Source organism: Schistocerca nitens, chromosome 6, assembly GCF_023898315.1.
Source record: "Schistocerca nitens isolate TAMUIC-IGC-003100 chromosome 6, iqSchNite1.1, whole genome shotgun sequence".
In the NCBI taxonomy this organism is placed as follows: domain Eukaryota; kingdom Metazoa; phylum Arthropoda; class Insecta; order Orthoptera; family Acrididae; genus Schistocerca; species Schistocerca nitens.
Genome location: NC_064619.1, coordinates 51,236,539 through 51,253,146, shown reverse-complemented (window position 1 = coordinate 51,253,146; position 16,608 = coordinate 51,236,539). Strand labels below are relative to the sequence as shown.

Sequence of the window (16,608 nt, the reverse complement as noted above, 5' to 3'; positions counted from 1 at the left end):
ACACATCGTTAGTTCCAACATAAGCCACCACCTGTAGTTGGCTGCACCCTGGGCTCTTTGTGGCATTCGGAAGCACCCATTCCACATCTGGGGTGACTCCTCCCAGTGTATATACAGAATGCACATTGGATTCCTTCCACTTTTTCGGGGCCATATCTGTGAGGACCCCATTACATGCCTAACATTGGAGCTCCCACTTACCAGTAATCTCACCATCTGTGAATACCCAGACCTTGCAGGCCAAGAGGATTCCTTTGGAACGGGCCAAGAGACTTCTCTGGCTCAGGGACTTCGTCGGCCACAGTTAGTGTCCAAAACCTGTTCGTCAGACGGACTGGTGGGCCCTCCATTTGGTCCCTTGAAAAATCTTTCGCTGCTGGCGTGTGCAGGCAGTACTCAAGAAGGCCACAGTAATGGATTGTGGATTGATAGGGAGACATGTGGGTTGTGCTGGACATCCTTTGGATCACCTTGTCAGGGCCTCCCCTCAGTGATGCCCATTGGCAACAGCCTCAAGCTGCATGGCCGAAGCCGGTACCGCCTGGAGCTGTGAGCAAGGGTCACCATCTTGGCTCACATCTGAACTCTGCAATCACAGTGCCTATCCATACTAAAGATGGCCTGGTAAAAACACAGAAATGCACAAAATATAGGAGTTGATGCTAAAGAACACTGATGCAATTTAAAATGAGTCACTTCTTATGAGAAGCTGTGTCAGCTCACTGTACTCTGATGGGCTGCTACTCCTGCTATGCAACACGACAAATGTGGTTAAAAAGTTAAAAATAAATTGCTAACTGCAGAAGTTAATTATGCGAGGGTGAATCAGATATAAAGTGGAATCTTTGGTTTATATGCCTTATTTTAAATGGAGAGTGGCACAGGCCCAGCTCGTTGTTGCTTTCGTTTCCAGTGATTGTTCAGAGTGTCAGAGCAAGAGGTAGCATCATCTGTGTGCATCGTGTTGTAATCAAGTTTCTGACAACAGAGGGCATACACCCATCTGAAATTTTGAGAGGACTTGTGGCATTGTTCGGAGACGACACCCTTAGAAAGGCTCAGGTGTATGTATGGCAGAAACAGTGTTTACGAGAATGATAAAGAGTTGAGAATGCAACTCACCAACATTGCCCAAGGACCAGTGCGACTGACGAGTCAGGTTATTGAAGATTATCATCAAATAACAGTTGGTGAAATTAATACTGAGGTTGGCCTGAACTACGGCAGTGCTCAGGCGATCATTATTGACAACATTGGATTTCGAAAAGAGCCAGCAAGATGGGTGCCTTGTCTTCCCACTGCATAGCTGCCCAAACTCGAAAAAAATTTCAGAAATTGTTCTGGACTACACCCAGAACATCCTCCCTACAGTTTGGATGTATAGCCCTGTGATTTTCAATTGTTTGGACCAGTAAAGGGAGCAGTTGGAGAGGACAGATTTGACGATGATGGCTGTCCAACTGTTTGTGCCCAGCTGGCTGCTGTCTCAGTCATGTTTATTTTATGAAAATGTGATCAAGAAACTTTCTATATGCTGGGGAAAATGTGTTTCCCCTTTCAGGAGACTATATAGAAAAATAGGTTCATTTATATTAATTTTTCTGAAGCTTAAATAAACTTTTAAAAACAATATTCCAATTTACATTTGATTCAGCTTCATGAGAGAGAGAGGAGAGAGAGAGAGAGAAACTTGACTTTTGAAATTTTCCCGGAATATTTCTTCTTCCAGTAATTTTAGGGTCTGCAGCTGGATCCCATCAACATTCTGCCACAATATTTCGGCCCACAGATGTCCGGCCATAGTCAGGCAAGTGGATGAAGTACTTTGTCTACTCACCTGAGGATGGCCGGACGTCTCTGGGCTGAAATACCATGGCAGAATGTTGATGGGATCCGGCTGCAGACCCGAAAATTACTGGAAAAAGAGATATACTTGTTGGATCATGATGTAATAGCCAGAACTTGGTTGTAGGTAAATGATAAGGTTGCTTTATACACTGACATTTCCATAGCTATTGTATCTCCACATTTTAAAGTTAACTACCAGCAGTTTGTTTATGCAGACCAAAACTTTGGCCTTAAGAGGTGAAAGCCCAATAACAGCCAAAATTTTTGTTAAGAATAAAGTAAAAGAACAAGTTTTAGAGTTGTCATGTTTAGTCTTCCACACAAAATTAAAATACCAACAAAAAAATAAATTGTTAAAAATGTGATTGTAGACATAAAAAAAAATCTACTCACCAATTGGTGGCAGGAGAAAATACATATAGAAGTTAAGGAAATGTGAAAGCTTTTGCAGCCAACGGCTCCTTCGTAATGCAGAAGGGTTGAAGGGAAAGGAGGAGGGAAGAAGGAAAAGGACTGGCAAGATTTAAGAAATGGGAAGAATTATGGAAATATCGCCCAGAACCCTGAGTTGGGGGAGACCTAATGGGGCAGGATGAGAAGGAAAGACTGACGACTGCGGACTGCACGGGATGAGATTTGACAACCTGAGAGTTTAAAGGTGGAAGATAGGGTTATAAGCAAAACAGAGATTACTGCCAAAACATCTTGCAAGAGATAGTATGAGTGGAAAGCTAAGTGTGTTATATGTGGTAGAGGTGAGGGGCGGAGAAAGATAGATAGGTCAGAAAATAAAACATGTAGAAAACTGAAAGGGAGTGAAAAAAGAAATGGTTGCTGGGAAGGAATGTTGAGACCAAAAAAATTGACATAAATTAAGGTCAGGTGGGTGGCAAGAAACAAGGACATGTTGTAATGCCAGTTTCCACCTACGAAGATCTGATAAACATGCCCGGTGGAACAATCCAGACAGCATGTGTGGTGAATCGGGCACCAAAGTCACAACTGTTGTGTTGTAGAGCATCATCTGCAACAGGATATTGTGTGTTGTCAGTATACACCCTCTGCCGATGCCCATTCATCCTAACTGATAACTTTTTGGTAGTCATACCAGTATAAAAGGCCGAACAGTGTTCACATAATAGCTATTATATGATATGTGTCATTTCACAGGTGGCACTCCCTTTGATAGTGTATGTTTTATCAGTTACAGGGCTAGTATCGGTGATGATAGGAGGGTGCATAGGGCAAGTCTTATAATGGGTACTGTTACACAGAGGTAGGAGCTGATGCAGTCCCCAATAATCTGTCTTTCCTTCTTATCCCATCTGGCAACTCTCCCCTGACCCAGGGTTCTGAGCGATGGTTTCTGTAATTATACCCATTTCCTAAACCTCGCTTGGCCTTTTCCTTCATCCCTCTTTTTCCCCTTCAACTCTTCTGCCAGACAAAGGAACCACTGGCCCTGGAAGCTTGTCCATTTCCTTAACTTTCTCCTGCTGTCACTTGGAGAGTAGATTTAAAAAATCTATCCAAGTACACAACATTAAAAAATATCTTGGGGATCACTGCATTATAGTTATCAGATTTAGAAGCCGTCGATACAGTGAATTATGTTGCCTGCAATATACAGTTAAGTTATCCACTGTCTGACATCAAGGATTATAAAGAAATTGTAGAAGCTGTAAAATATCCAGACCACCAGAAGTGTGATAAAAAAAATGTGAAATAATGTGTTGCAGCACTTGAAGGATATGGCTATATCCAAGATAACCAGAAAAGTATTATGATCCATTATGACAGCAAATATGAGGATGTCCCTGGAAAAGATGTGTTGACCAATGAGGAGCCAAAATATGCCAAGAGGCATGATGAAATAAATTGAAGCTGCATGGTAGGTAAGGCACTAACCTCACATTCAGGGGGAGCAGGTTCAAATCTCTCTCCAGTTATCCAGATATAGGACTTCTGTGGTTTCTTTTAATCATTTGAGGCAAATGCTGATATCAGAGCTGTACATTCCTGGAGTCAGTAAGTTAATAGTGATTGGTGCATAGTACATGGTAGTGTAATTGGACAATACATTAGTGCATCTTATGGAACATGAGGTCACATGACTTAGATGACACTAAGCCGGTTGTGGCAGAATATTATAATGACTGCTGCAAACTCTACAATTCTGTAAAGATAACGTACCTTCGAGTTGAAAAATATGATAGGTGACTGAGATTGCGGACTGGGCTACCGGCATAATTAGCAGCAATGGATGAAGACTTCCACTGCCTTGGCTGCCAATGGTAGCTGACCTACAAGTGGCAGCACTCGTGAGTCTGCCCCATCAGGCAAAGCAGCAAATATAGTGGATGAAGACACAAGGTACGGTGTTGCCTCTGCCACCACTGGGTACCACAGGAACAGTAATATGTTTCCAAGCTGTCGCTTTATTGGTTTGGCCATCAGTTGTTACTAAAAATTATAATAAAAACTACTATAAAGTCTTCACCTCTCCATTTCAGCCATTCAATAAAAAAGTTCAGTGAAACCAAGGGCATGAAGAAATAACACAATATAAATTATCAGTGTGGTATATCCCAGTGGTAGATGAAGGCTACGTGTAAAAGTTGCTGAAACATTGGTCTATGTTAAACATGATGAACTAGTCACACAATCAGAAAAGATTTATTGAAAAATAGGTTAATTATATTAGAAAGATACTTATGGAACAGCAAAACATGTTACAAGTGTGAAAAAGGCAAAAACACCTCAAGTGTAACAAGGCATCTACTAAAAATGAGGTGAGACTTAGAAGCCAATAATACTAGAAAAGAAGAGGACATGCTGAGTGAAACATAATTTTGGAAATGTCTTCAAGATGAACAACTGAAAACAATAAGAATACAAAGAAAACAAAACAGAAATTAACATTGGGTAGATGTCACATTTCAATCATAAAGTAGGCATGTGGCACTGTAACAGCAGAATAAACATTGTAAAAGCATTCAAATATTTCATTAAACATTTGCATAGACCAAGAGACGAAGAAAGGCAGACATGAGTACCAGAAAAGCAGTTGTAACTAAGTTGACAAGGGATGAGATCAAATCAGTGGAGGAGAAATGTTGCTGTTCAAAATGGTCATAGGAGAAGCAACAGTAAAAGTGAAATGGCAAGAAACTCCTTGGTGGAATGTTGAAACCAGTGAAGTATTACAAAGTATTAATAAGACTTTCAGGGAATGGTTTCAAAAGATGCTGGGTAAGAAATCCAGAAAAACAAAGCAAAAATCGGTAAAATAAGTAAAAAGCAAATCCAACAGGGACTATGGGTATGCTAAATGAAATAGGCAAGCAGGTGGAGAATGCGTGAGAAATAAAGTAATTATGGAGCAGCAATATGCACGTAGACAGATGGCAGTAGTATCATGTACTCAAGGTATAAAAGGGCAGTGCATTGATGGAGCTGTCACTTGTATTCAGGTGATTCATGTGAAGAGGTGTTCGATGTGATCATGGCCACGCACCGGGAATTAATAGTCTTTGAATGTGGAATGGTAGTTGGAGTTAGACGCATGGACATTCCATTTCAGAAATCAATATGGAATTCAATATTCCAAGATCCACAGTGTTAATAACATACTGACAATACCACATTTGAGGCATTACCTCCCATCACAGACAACGCAGTGGCTGACAGCCTTCACTTAACCTCCAAGAGTAGCGGCATTTGCTCAGAGTTGTCTGTGCTGACAGACAAGCAACAATGCATGAAATAACTGCAGAAATCAATGCAGCATATACGCTGAACATATCAGATAGGACAGTGCAGCAAAATTTGGCATTAATGGCAACGGCAGCAGACCACTGACACGAGTGCCTTTGCTAACATTCCGACATCTCCTGCAGTACCTCTCCTGGGCTCATGACCATATTGGTTGGACTCTTGATGACTAGAAAACTGTAATCTGGTTGGATGAGTCCCAATTTCTTTGCGTAAGAGCTGATGGTAGGATTTGAGTGTGGCATAGGCCCTACAAAGCCATGGACCCAGGTAGTCAACAAGGCAAATTGGTAGTGACTCCATAGTGGTGTGAGCTGTGTTTACATGGAATGGAGTGGATCATCTAGTCTTACTGAAATGATCATTGATTGGAAATTGTTACGTTTGGCTACATGGAGGCCATTTTCAGCCATTCATGGACTTCCTGTTCCCAAACAATGATGGAATTTTTATGTATGACACTGCACCAAGTCATCGGGCCACAATTGCTCTCGACCGGTTTGAAGAACACCCTCAGTTCGAGCGAATGATTTTGTCACCCAGATTGCCTGACATAAGTCCCATTGAGCATGTATGGGACATAATCGAGAGGTCAGTTTGTGCACAAAATCCTGCAGCAGCAACACTTTCACAGTTAAGGATGGCTATAGAAGCAGCATGGCTCAGTGTTTCTGCAGGAGATTTCCAATGACTTGTTGAGTCCATACCACGTCTAGTTGCTGCACTGCACTGGACAAAAGGAGGTCCGACACAATATTAGGAGATATCCCACGACTTTTGGCACCTCAGTGTATAGGAAAGACATATAATAGTGTGAGCCGCTGGAAAGTATGGAAAGGTTTAAAGGACAAATGCTTCAATAATCAGTTGATATAAAGGGGAAAATAGCTGTTCCAAGGAATGAAGGAAAAGCTGGAGGATAAAAGATGAAAGCAATGCCGTTTGCAGATGATTTGATGGTGTGTGGGGAAAAGGAAGAGATGTCCAACAGTAGTTAGATGTGTAGGAGGAAGAAGTGAAAGATTATGAAATGGAGTTTAGTATTAAAAAGTGTGTTTTTGAATACAAATAAGACACCAAAACTGAGGTCAAGTGGAGTAATGGTGAGGGAAAAACAGCAAAAATGAGTGGAAAGAGTTAGATAGTTGAGAAATGAAATAGAGTAAAATGGAAAAATTGAAAAAGAAGTTAGTGGACCAAGTCATAAAGCACCAGCATTCTTAAGTACAATCAGACTCTGCATCTGGTACAAAGAAGTACCCATAATAAGCAAGAGAGTGTGTATCAAATGCATACATCCTAATATTTCTGTAAACGGTGGATACGTGAGTGATGAAAGGCAAAATAAAACTAAGTGAGATGAAATTCCTTAAGAGCAGCGTGAAACTCACAAAATGGGTCAGAATGAGAAACAGGAGTCAGGGAGACCTTAAATGAGGAATCTCACATGAAAGATTGAAAGGCCAAGATTGAAGTGGTACACCCCTGTGAAGAGATGTGACCATCAAGGGTATCAAAGATGCTGCATAAAGTGAAAGTAGAAGCTAAGAGGAGGGCCGTGGCGCGAGTAGCTGAAGGGAGTGGAGGTGATAATGCGAAAGCAATGGAAAGACTGGGCAAATGTAGACTCAAAGAGATAGGTTAAAAGCTGAGGAAAATTGAAAAGCTTTGGTTGCACACAGATGCCACTTGAGGCGGGAAAGTTGTAAAGCTGGTGGTGATAATGAAGAGATGAACAAAATTTTCTGACTATTATTACTGAAAATAATGACATTATGGAAGTAATGCCAGATAAGGTGTATAAGGTATATAACTGAAGAGAATGTGCTAGGAAATGATGGTGTTTCAATAGAAATTGTTGAACATGGAGGCAACGCGATAAAAATAAATGTAAAATTGTTTATAGGTTATCTCTAATTCTGCAAGCTTGAACAGTGATGTAATTGTTATATTTCAGAGTAAAGGAAACAGACAAGAAAAATGAACTGTAGACGTGTCAGTCTAATAACCATCAAATTGTCAGATATAGGGAGAAAAATGAGTTTAATATAAAAAAGATGAAGGAGGCTTTGAGTGCATATAGCACAATTGACAATTTTTAACAGGTGAATGGAGAAATGCATGTTGATTACTACTTTGTCTGGGAGTCATAGATGTTGAGGAAGCTTGTAATTCCATTTTAAGAAAATCTGTACTGAGTGGCCATGTGATAACAAAACATTGGTTCAACTGATTTGAAAATATTGGAGATTTTGTACATAAATGCTACTGCATTCATTAGATTTAATGAGGATAGTGGAAAAGAAAAGAGGGGTAAGGGAAGGATGTTCCATGCAACGTAATTATTCCCAGCTGCCCTAGAGGGAGTTACAGGTCCATAAATTGGGAAAGAGGAGGAGAAATAGGTATTAACCCTCTCAAAAACAAAGGAGGGGGGGGAGGGTGTACTTTACATCCACCTTTTGAAAATATTGTAATCTAGTCAATTACTTTATATTGTAAATTTTTTTTAATGAATTCCGCTACCAGATTCCATAAATGTTGTAAATTTTTTTAAGTAAACCTAACCCAAAAATTTAATACTTAGTAGCAGATCTCACTTTCCCCAGCGAATGTAATATTCAATATTTCCGGATTCAGGACCTTACACACCAATATCTTTTTACTAGTATGTTGTGAGTAAAAGGCAACAACAATTAACAAAATTTACATTTTACAAATTCTTGTTTTAGGTTGGGCGTGAAGTCCCTCCTAGCTGGTAAAGTATGTTATTGAAAGTGCCTTGATATTGTCAAGTGTGTGCCAAAAGATATTTCCAGGTTTTGGCCCTACTTACACATCAGTATCTCTTTAGAAAATTTGTTTATAAATAAGTCAACAAAAATTAATGACTTTTTTTTAATGTTTTTAGGGTGTGGGTGACATAAATACCCCCCTTGTGTTAAGAAAAATGTGTTCGTATTGCTAGATTAATGGACAATATGTGAACCGCCTTCATGTTGTGGATGATGTTGGCTGTCTCTCTCTCATAGAGATAAACTTCAACTGGTTATGGAAGAACTTAATAGACTTAGCTTGAAAGTAGACCTGGAAATAAATTATAATAACTTTAAAATAATGTATAACTACCTCATTGAAAAGATAGTATAATTAACAAGGAAGACATAGTCAGTTGATAGGTTTTTTGTATTTAGCACACTAGGATATAACAGCTGGATGGAAAGGAAATTAAATAAACAGAAGAGTCAAAATGGCCTTGAGTGTTTTTGGTAAAGTAAACAATGTTTGGACAAAAGCTTACAGTGCATCTGATATTGAAGGTGTATGATCTGTATGTATAACCAATTTTGACTTAATACTGTCAGATGTGAGATTGTATGTGATAAACATTAAAAAGAATAAAATGAGTGTAGGTTACTGAGCAGTATAGAAACATGTGAATTACTGTGAGAGATAAAAAGACAGGCAAGTTGATCATGAAATAATACGAATAACAATAAATAATTATGACTGTGCTGAAAATAAGTGGTGGTTAGCAAGAGGTGTAGTCATGTGAATGGGTGGTAGATGGGCCAAGTAAGTTCATTGCTGGATTCCAAGAGATAGAAAAAGTTTGAGATTTCAATGTAACAGGAGCTGGGATGATGACACTAGAAAACCTGCAGTAATAACATACACTCCTGGAAATTGAAATAAGAACACCGTGAATTCATTGTCCCAGGAAGGGGAAACTTTATTGACACATTCCTGGGGTCAGATACATCACATGATCACACTGACAGAACCACAGGCACATAGACACAGGCAACAGAGCATGCACAATGTCGGCACTAGTACAGTGTATATCCACCTTTCGCAGCAATGCAGGCTGCTATTCTCCCATGGAGACGATCGTAGAGATGCTGGATGTAGTCCTGTGGAACGGCTTGCCATGCCATTTCCACCTGGCGCCTCAGTTGGACCAGCGTTCGTGCTGGACGTGCAGACCGCGTGAGACGACGCTTCATCCAGTCCCAAACATGCTCAATGGGGGACAGATCCGGAGATCTTGCTGGCCAGGGTAGTTGACTTACACCTTCTAGAGCACGTTGGGTGGCACGGGATACATGCGGACGTGCATTGTCCTGTTGGAACAGCAAGTTCCCTTGCCGGTCTAGGAATGGTAGAACGATGGGTTCGATGACGGTTTGGATGTACCGTGCACTATTCAGTGTCCCCTCGACGATCACCAGTGGTGTACGGCCAGTGTAGGAGATCGCTCCCCACACCATGATGCCGGGTGTTGGCCCTGTGTGCCTCGGTCGTATGCAGTCCTGATTGTGGCGCTCACCTGCACGGCGCCAAACACGCATACGACCATCATTGGCACCAAGGCAGAAGCGACTCTCATCGCTGAAGACGACACGTCTCCATTCGTCCCTCCATTCACGCCTGTCGCGACACCACTGGAGGCGGGCTGCACGATGTTGGGGCGTGAGCGGAAGACGGCCTAACGGTGTGCGGGACCGTAGCCCAGCTTCATGGAGACGGTTGCGAATGGTCCTCGCCGATACCCCAGGAGCAACAGTGTCCCTAATTTGCTGGGAAGTGGCAGTGCGGTCCCCTACGGCAGTGCGTAGGATCCTACGGTCTTGGCGTGCATCTGTGCGTCGCTGCGGTCCGGTCCCAGGTCGACGGGCACGTGCACCTTCCGCCGACCACTGGCGACAACATCGATGTACTGTGGAGACCTCACGCCCCACGTGTTGAGCAATTCGGCGGTACGTCCACCCGGCCTCCCGCATGCCCACTATACGCCCTCGCTCAAAGTCCGTCAACTGCACATACGGTTCACGTCCACGCTGTCGCGGCATGCTACCAGTGTTAAAGACTGCGATGGAGCTCCGTATGCCACGGCAAACTGGCTGACACTGACGGCAGCGGTGCACAAATGCTGCGCAGCTAGCGCCATTCGACGGCCAACACCGCGGTTCCTGGTGTGTCCGCTGTGCCGTGCGTGTGATCATTGCTTGTACAGCCCTCTCGCAGTGTCCGGAGCAAGTATGGTGGGTCTGACACACCGATGTCAATGTGTTCTTTTTTCCATTTCCAGGAGTGTAGATGTGTTTGGCTGAACACCATAGTGTATGGAAAAGTCTAGAGGAAGCATTATTCATTAGTCCATATTGATGTTGATCAATGGGAACAAAAACAAGAAAATGAATCCATATGTTTCATTTGCATGTAATGCCAAAAATTGATTAGTTATTAACCCATATTCTATATGATCTCACTTAAAAGGTTTCAGATGAGTGCAAGATACAAATTCGCCATTATATTCCTTACCCCATTTGTAACATATGATGATATCATTCCATTGTTAATGGAGCACATGTGCATATTGTTTTTTCATGAGGCACGTAGCAATAGAGCCATCTTTACTGCAAAAACTGCTCTCACTATGCACCTCCTCCCAGACATTTTTCTGATGGCAGATAATAATCTTCAATAATGTATTTTGTAGTGTTTTTCAATTTCTGAATGCACAGTCCAGGAGTTTGTATCATGGACTCAGAATCCTGACATTGAAGATACCATGCAAGGTAACTACATGAACTTGTCCAACTGCCAGGCCAAAAATATTCTTAAACATGATATAACTTAATACCACTCAACTTCTGACTCACTCCACTCTATAGCACTGAACACCACAATATACAGAGGAGGAGGGAAGACTATGTTCTCGTGTATGCATCATCCTGTAGTATTCTGTTCAAGGGTTTTGAATAAAATTAACATTATTTTACTACTCAGTCCATCTTTTATGTTCTTTCATTTCTTCCTTGTTTTCCTTAACTGCAGAAAAAAAAGTTCTGAAGTTTCTTGCTTTTCATTCATTTCTGGGTTCTTGGAAGCCTGATATATTATGTGCTTGATTGTGTAATATAAAGTATTGATTTCTGTAGTGAATTTTAATGATTTCTAATTGTCTATCTTCAGGGCAAGTTGTGAACATCATTCGCGAGTCAGCCACATCCCGAGCGCAGAGCCAGGGCCGCGTTTTGACATCTCATATAACAATACCTGCATCATACAGTTCAGGAATTACATTGGTTATCAGCAGAGAATCTCCTTTCTATGAAGAACTGAAAAATTCACCTTCCTCACACTTTTATGCTTGATGTCTCCTCCCAGGTGAAGTGTACAGATTATACATTTACATTGTGGAACATGTGTAAAACAAATTATTTTCAGAGTACAACTTCCTTTTTTATTTAGTGCTAGATATAATGTAAAAAGGCATTGAACATGCTTTATATTCTATGTTATATGATTTTTTAAAGTTTTGTTTTGTGGCAAATTTTGATATTGGATGAAGATGTGAAAATGTATTTGGAGGTGGCACATAAAGCTCATCTAGCTGAAACCCAAGCCTATCAACCTGTAGGCAACCGTACCAATTTTCTGTTTTGTTCACTTTCTCAGCAATTTGCAGTTGAGTCTAGTCTTATTGTTTTGGGAATAGTTTAATTATCACATATGTAAATTTTTCTTTTGGTTTTCCTTATGACAAATACAGAGCATTCCTAATTATCCTTGTTGACTCAGAATGCTGGTTAACATGAAATACCCAACACTGTTCATAAAATAGCTGTTTATTTTCTTGTAATTACTTGCTGTACTGTCAAGGAAATGTGTTTTATGTGAGGGCAAACTAGCTTGTTGTAAATCATCTTCCTCTTTGCATTAAAGTGTCTTACGTTCCTTTTTTTTTTCCCCCGCCAAGGTTTGTTTAAATGTGATTCATGATGTTAATGTGACAACCAGTGATATTTATTCTTTTATTCTCTCATACGATATAGTAAACATTTGGAATTGGCCTTTTGATTCCAAAGCTTACCCCTACCCAATATAATTTTTCTGCTAAACATGCTCTCCAGCCTTCTTTAATTTGGGTGGGAAATAGGTTACCTGTAATTATGTGGCTGATTGCTGTGACAAAGGCATAAATATGGGTTAATTTGTAGCTTTTAAAATCTATTGCTAGTTACAAAAAATATAACTTATTTTTGTTCTTTTTGTGTGGAAACTTATTAAAGAAATGAAGGGTGAAATCACACTTCGTCTTGCATGTTTCACATCAGAAAATGGTTTCTCTCCTTCAGCCTCTATTAATGTCTTTTGCTAAAAGACATACAGCCCTTTGTTGAATCATTTTCATTTGGAGTTATAAATGATGTCAGAAGATGACAGTCTTCCTCTCTTTCCTCAATTCCTTTTCATAACATTCCCCACAAGCTGAGTGATGAGATTACTCTTATAAGAAGAAGGGCTCTCCTGTCTTCTTCATATCTTATGACTAAAGGATATAGCTGTCCACAACTACAACTTCCTTAAATTATAGGAACATTTTTTCCACAATTTGTAGTACCTCCATGTAAACACATAACATCCACGGTTCTACTGAGTCTTCCAGTTCCCTTGATCTGTGACAGGAGAAACTAAATGCAGCATCCAATATATTGGGGAAATTGGGTACCCAATATTTGGTACAATGGTCAAGTAACTGCACCTTCAAATTCAGAGCCATGTTCATTATTAAACAAAAGAATGACAATTTTTTCTAGTAAACATCTTCCTGTGAGTGAATATTTTGTTGATGGCATCATCTTCAATATTTTTTCCACTGGGTACGTACAGGTCGCAATCTGTTTTGCTACTAATTTTCTCATTGTATGAAAACTAGAAATTTTCGAGCTCTGTTGTTCGAACGCTTTGAGAAAGCTTGAATCTTTGTTGGCTGACAAGATCAGGAACTTGATTATGTCATAATAAACCTTTCAGTTACATGCACTGTTGTCACTTTCTTCTCCATCGCTCACTGCAGACAAGGGGGGGGAAAAAGGTCTTTCATCTTCAGCATCTTCCAAATGCCACAGCATGTGGTAGTTACAAACATTGTTAATACATATCATTTTTATACGAGGAAGAACCATGGAATAAAGACACAGTGACCACTTACACACATCAAAACCTGTCATGCTGTGAAATAGTGTGTGCTGTTTGCTCTATGGAAGCAGAAAATTACTATATCAGATGACATCCAACACTTGGTTGGAAAGGGGGAAAACTTTACCCAGGAGAACTTATGTCAAATGGCCACCATCATACTTGTTTTATCACATGTTTCCACTTGGTGAACACAAGAGTGCCTGCAACTTGCCCACATCTTTTATTTAAATACTTTTCTTGACTGTATCCCATATTCTGATCTTCATGTGTTCTTTAAGAATTTATAGGATGAAATCAACATCTAATAGCAAAGTATTGTACTTCAAAGTCTGTAGCCATTAGTACTACCTGTAGAGCACATCTTTGTTACATCCAGCTTATCATTGCGACTTTCCGTATTCTGCTGCTGACTATTGAAGTGTCATGTTTTAGCTGTTGTCAAACTCCCGTCATCTGTTCCCTGTTTCATTTCCAGTTCTTGTTGCCAGAGTATTGCTGGACCATAAAAATCTCACTCTATTTTGTACAATGTTTTTTCTGTTTAGTGTTTACACAAATTTATTTATTTTCCGAGAATCAGTAATGGCTTTGTGCCTAACTTTGCTCTGTGATTAAAATGTACATAGAACATCAAATCTGTTGCTATACTGCAATGGACAACCACTGGCCTGTCAATTCATTTGAGCGCTAGCAAAGATAATTTGATAATGAGATATTACCTATTATTTAACATGCTCTTAATATATCCTTGGCCGCATTTAATAGCTCCAGCTGTTGTTTGATTGTAACCATTTTCCAGAGCTGACATTTGGCAAAGACTGAACGTATTCTCCAGAGCAAAACAGATCCTTATTTTCTGCCTGCTATTATCAATAAAGTTCTGTAGTTAGAATAAGTACTTGCATGCATAGAAAGTTTACAAGAAGTGTTTGAAAGTTGTGTTAACAGAATTGACCAAATGCTTGGTACTCTTATGTTAGGAAATAAATATTTTATTGCCCATTCTGTCTGAAAAAATAGTAGTCTGATATGCAAATAATAAATATTAATGTTTGTGAAAGATTAAGAGAGAAAGGTTGCTTCAATGAGAATAACAGAAAAAAAAACACAGTTCAGAAATTGAATAATTTATTCCACAGAAAGGAAACTATGCACAAGCATACAATCCAAAACTAATATTAATTGGATATCTGAAGTTGTTTACACACTGTATATTTCATCCACAGACATAGTTTCCAGCATTTCCATTCTGAATTATATTATATAAGTAAAATGAGAAAGAGAGCCATAACATTAACTTAAATGTAGATGAAAAGGTTGTACTTGCAACAAATTAAAGGTCAGTGAAATTCAACAGGAAAACATTTGTATAATTTAATCAGGATTTAAGGTACTAATGTTTTTGACCTAGTACAATGAAGAAAGAAAAGTAGAAAGGAAAATTTGAAGTTACGGTTGCGTCTCATATTGAAGTGAGAATGTAAATGGTTATTTATGTTACACTTCTCAACAAGAGAAGCCCTGCTCTTGTCTGCTGTGTACTATCATTCTCTCTCTTTGTACTTATGAAAGGAAGCTTTGTATCCCGTGAACTTTTCTTTTAATATTTCATCTGTTATTAATGCCTTCTAGATTTTGCTCTTGTCAATGTTATTAGTAGTTTCACTGTCAGAGAAATGGGTGAGATGCCTTCTTGGAGAAGCTGTTGTGGAGTGGAAAATGATGGGCAGAAAATGCTATTTCATATGCTCGCAAAGGCTAATTATATTACAGTATTCCTTAATTATCTAATTAGTTGTGTTTACAGATGAGATACTGATTAGTTAAATATATTTTAAGTAAGCTTTTGGCTTTTATTTAAGTGAAAGATTTTGGGAAAGTTGTCTATAAAAGTTTTTTTTCTTACCTATGACCCCTTATCACACTTCAAAGTTTAAGTTTTATCACCTTGTGAGAGGCAGCTGACTCAAATTCATGGAAGCTTAGCTCTTGGAGATTCTTTTAAATGCATGTCTTGTTTTGTTATTGTATAAAGAATCATCTTATCAATTACTTTGTGTATCAAATTATTGTGAGGAAGTAAATAAACAGTAGACACTGGTTGCAGGAAAACCAGATGCTAATAATGCTTCTTTACAGAAAGTGGCTAATTCTGCTATTTGATGTTGTATTTTGTGCAAAGTATGAAGATAAAATGTTGTTACTGTACATCTGTTGTGAAACAAGATATGAACATCTATTTTCTCCTTTTAATTGCCAAATAGTTTTGATTTGAGTCAGTGGTATGCGACAAATAATTGAAAAAAAAAAAAAAATAGAGAGTGAACGGCAGTTGTTTATGTGCCATGAGATTGTAATTTTGACTGAAATCATATCATGTAAGTTTTTGTGTATATATTTTAAAATGCTTATACAAGATTATAAAATGAAAGCACAAGTTAAATGTAGTCTTATATATTTTAGAAAGAAAATTTGCTTTTATACCAAAGAACCAGAGGATGGCAACACCTTGTAGTTTGTAGATACGATGTTACTGCTGCCATTGCATATACCAAACATATATTATATTGAATGATGATGAAATAAATCTGTCATAAAATTGTACTGGCTATACTTTTGAAGACTTAAATCTAAAAACTGTATTTGCTTGAAAATATCTTCTTTGAGAGCAGCTACTAATCATATGCAAAGTCAGAGTGAAGATGGAGGTAAACAAAATTATTGCTTTGTTATAGATACAAAATAAAATATCATGCATATGAGAATGAATGATTTGTTATTGTGTCACTGTCTGCAATGATCCCTCTCTGTCACATTTCAGGACCATATTCTCCATATAATAGTACAATTTCCTTAGAAACCTGGAAACAGTCTGTTGATAGTTGCCATTCGTATTACTCTCAGATGATGAAAAATTGAATTTTTTATATTATTTGTCTTGGAATGTGTAATTTAGATGGGAAAGTTGTGAATGACTATCATATACTTGAATCC

General features: G+C 39.0%; 1 protein-coding gene across 1 annotated transcript in view; it reads left to right on the top strand.

Annotated features, from left to right (window-relative positions):
• Positions 1-16,218, top strand: part of LOC126262884 (uncharacterized) — an 83,643-nt gene extending 67,425 nt beyond the window's left edge. Inside the window, exon 5 of the mRNA XM_049959760.1 lies at positions 11,602-16,218. Coding sequence (XP_049815717.1) covers positions 11,602-11,783 — 182 coding nt within the window. The 3' untranslated portion in view covers positions 11,784-16,218. The remainder of the gene's footprint in view (positions 1-11,601) is intronic.
• Positions 16,219-16,608: the final 390 nt, after the last annotated feature.